Genomic DNA, 3,413 nt, shown 5'->3' with positions numbered 1-3,413 from the left:
TGGGGAGCAGGGCAGGACTGTTTCTAGGCCTCAGGCCTGTCGAGGCAGCCTTCCCAGGTGGGCAGAAGGCTTGGAGAACCCAAGTCAGGCTCTAGAGGAGGAAAGAGGAAATGTGGGGTCTTCCCTCAGCTCATAAACTTGCTGGCAGTAGGGGAGGGTAGTGGAGGAACTCTGTCCCTCACCCTATTTATCCTCAGAAGGGCCATAGGGTCAGTGCCCCCGTCTCCTGCCCCCCTTCTCCCTTCGAGGCAACCTTTTAACCTTCCACTAACCATGTGCAAGGATGCCTGCCCCCATGCGTTCTCCTCAGAGTTGTCTGAACCACACAGCGGACTGAGGCTGATTATAGAGAGCAGAGAGGCCCACTGGTCACATTGCCTAGGTGGCTGCTGCTGCTGCTACTGCCTCACAGCCACCAGGGACTGGCCCTGAGACATATTCTTCCTACTCAGGTGCAGGAGCTGCAGGAACAAGGTGGGGTACTTAGCCACGTGTGTGCTTAAATGAACTGCTACTTTGGCTCTACCCTCTTCCTTTCTTTCCTCCTCCAGCCCTGTAGCAGTGCCTCTCCCTCTGTCTGTCTCTAGCGTGTCCTTATTCTAGCTTGTTTATTTTCTCTTTCTGATAGAAGATCCAGGACCCTCCTGCTGTGTACCTCAGCAATGGCCTAAGACAAAAGCCTGTCGCCATCATGACCTTTGACCTCACCAAGATCACAAAGTATGGGGTTGACCTAGCCCCTTAACCTAGTCCCCTGACCTTACCCTCTCTCCATCAGCTCTTCTCTTTTCCCTGTCTCCCTGTCCTTTTCTCTCCCTGAACTCCACCTTCCCCAACCCCACATTTACTCTCAAAGGGCACACCCTATGCACAGTCCTTCCTTCCGTGTCCTTCCAAAACCTCCTCCTCCTTTGAGTTTCGAACCTTAGATCCAGAAGGAGTGATTATTTATGGTAAAACCAACCCAAAGGATGACAGGTTTGGGCTGGGACTTCGGGATGGCAGGCCTGAGATCTAACTGTCCAATCACTGGGCCCAGCTTGTGGTGGGCACTGAAGCCTGGCTGGACAATGCGGGGATGGCACCAGGAAAGCTAGATCTTGTCCTGAAGGGGGAAGTGTCTGAGGAAGGGGAACAGAACCAAGTTATTGGGCATCCCTTTACCACTGTCATCTCCTTTAATCTGCACAAAACCCCCATGAAATTGCTATTCTTGTCCCTATTTTTTCAGATGGGAATTCTGAGGCTCAGTCAGTATATAAGTGAGTCAAGGATGCTAGCTGACTCTTCAAGTGCATGTTCTTTCTACTATACTTGGCTGCCTCTGAAGGAAGTGGTGGAGGCAGGCCCCAGGGGCCTCTGATTCTGCTTCTCTCCTCCTTCCTGTAGGTGGAAGTGAAGATCTTTGGGGACTCTGCTGCTGGGGGTGGATGGGAGGAGATGCTGTGCCTGAGACAGGTCTCTGGGCCTCTGGCCAACAATCCCCAGCCCATCATGAAGATTGCACTGGGGGGGGTCTGCTGTTCCCTGCCTCCAACCTCCAGTTGCCGGTAACTGCATCACAGGGGCGGGAACCATGAGCAAAGCCGGTAAAGCCTTGCTGGCTTGGGTGGCCACGGGGGTCTAAGTCCACTCTTTTGAGGGGAGGGGATAGGATGAGTGCCGCATCGGGGGAGGCCATATGCTTGTGTCTCTGAGAGGGGAATAAACTGAGGGCAGCGAACTTGGGGCTGGGTCAGATGTCCTGTTTCTGACATCCCTGCATTTTCCCTTCCCCCTACTGGCTCCAGCTGGTCCCTGCCCTGGATGGCTGCCTGGGCTGGGATAACTGGCTGGATCAACAGGCCCACACCTCAGTGTCTGCCCCCACTAGCCTCAGAAGCTGTGCTGTAGAGTCCCATCCCGGCATATTCTTCCCTCCAGGGACTCGTGCAGAATTCAGTTCCAAGGTAAAGGCTATTTCCCCCTCCATGGCCAGCTTTGTGTCTGCCTTCCTCTGTCTCCCCCTCCACCACTAGCCCCCTCCCTCCATGATTCCCAGCCTTGAGGCGTCAGGAGGATCATTTCTCCCCCCAGACATTCCCCAGCTTCATGCAGAGCCCTGGGCCTTCTCTCTGGACCTGAGACTCCAGCTAGTAGCAGGCTCCAGCCACCTCCTTGCCCTTGGGATTCCAGAAAACCCTTCTTGGATCAGCTTTCACCTCTAAGATCAAGTAAGAGGGGGGCTCTACCTGTATTCAGTGGAGCCTGGGAGCAGCAGGGAGAAAAGGGGACTCCAAAATGTCAATATTAGGGAGGCTTTAGGGTGGGGGTGGGGAGCCAGGGACACATCTTGAAGCTACCTGCAGGAAGCAAGAGGCTTTTATTTAGATTGTATATTTACCTGGGGTGGATGTGGTTTTATAGAAGATCAAGCCAGGAAAATTGAGGCAGGATTTAGGTGGTGGAAATGGCCAGTAGATAGAAGATAGATAGAAGGTGTGGCTTCTCCCCCACTTATGTCCCTGTCCCACAAACTCTGCAGAAGGTGGTGCTGTCTTCTGGGTTGGGCCAGGGCTGGATCTGCCCCTGGTCTTGGGACTCCCTCTTCAGCTGAAGCTAGCTGTGTCCAGGGTGGTCTTGAACCAGGGGCCAAAGAAGGAGATCCTTGCTCTGCCCCTCTTGGGCCTTGGCTCCCTCCTCAACCTCTGGATCCAGCTGCAGGGGCGTCTCTTCCTGGGGGCTTTGCCAGGTAAGAGAGAGTGAGTGAAGAGTGAACTTGACAAGTTCTTCAGCACACAGTCAGAAAGAGCTAAAGAGAGGGGAAGAGATAGGAGGGGGTACATTTTTAAGGGAAGGAAATGTGTGGGAGGGAAGAAGAAAAGACCAGAAGAGGAGAGAGGGTAAGGGGGCAGTGGGAGGAAGTGCTTTCAAAAACTTAGGTTGGAGAACTAGAAAAGTGAGGAGGAGCTTCTGGATCCAAGCCACTCTAATGCCCCCTCCATGCCACCTCCCTCTAGGAGAGGCCTCTTTTGCCTTCTTTTGCTTGGACAGCCTTTGGGCACAAAGCCAGAGACTAGACCTGGACTGAGTCCTGAGCAGAAGCCGGGACCTCTGGACTCAGAGCCCAAGCAATGGCCCTGACACCATCCATTAAATCCCCACCTAAGAACCCCCTTTGAATGTCACTCATTCATTTATTCTACAAACATTTACTGTGCATGTGCAATGTACCAGGTGCTGTGCTGAGCATCGGGTTGTGTTGATGGGCAAAAACAACCCTTATTCCTGTCCTTTTGGTGCTCACAGTCCCCTGGGGGAGGCAGGCATTCATCACAGACTAACAAATAAGTGGATAATTGGAAACTCTAATAAGCGCCATAAAGGAGCAGTCAGGGAATTGTGAAAGCTTGGAGATCAGGGGCCTTAAGCTA

General features: G+C 53.2%; 1 protein-coding gene across 1 annotated transcript; it reads left to right on the top strand.

Moving 5' to 3' along the window:
- Positions 1–392: 392 nt before the first annotated feature.
- On the top strand, positions 393–3,136 carry SHBG (sex hormone binding globulin). Its single transcript, XM_058559450.1, is given in 10 exon segments — positions 393–452; positions 629–716; positions 894–1,102; positions 1,390–1,509; positions 1,512–1,550; positions 1,791–1,941; positions 2,077–2,213; positions 2,525–2,543; positions 2,546–2,731; positions 3,000–3,136. Coding segments are annotated over 9 exon segments (1,023 nt in total). The 5' UTR covers positions 393–452; positions 629–691.
- The last annotated feature ends 277 nt before the right edge of the window (positions 3,137–3,413 follow it).

The sequence above is a fragment of the Diceros bicornis genome, chromosome 18, assembly GCF_020826845.1.
Source record: "Diceros bicornis minor isolate mBicDic1 chromosome 18, mDicBic1.mat.cur, whole genome shotgun sequence".
Taxonomy (NCBI): Eukaryota; Metazoa; Chordata; class Mammalia; order Perissodactyla; family Rhinocerotidae; genus Diceros; species Diceros bicornis.
The sequence above is the reverse complement of the archived record's forward strand: the minus strand, read 5'-3'. Positions and strand labels throughout refer to the sequence as shown.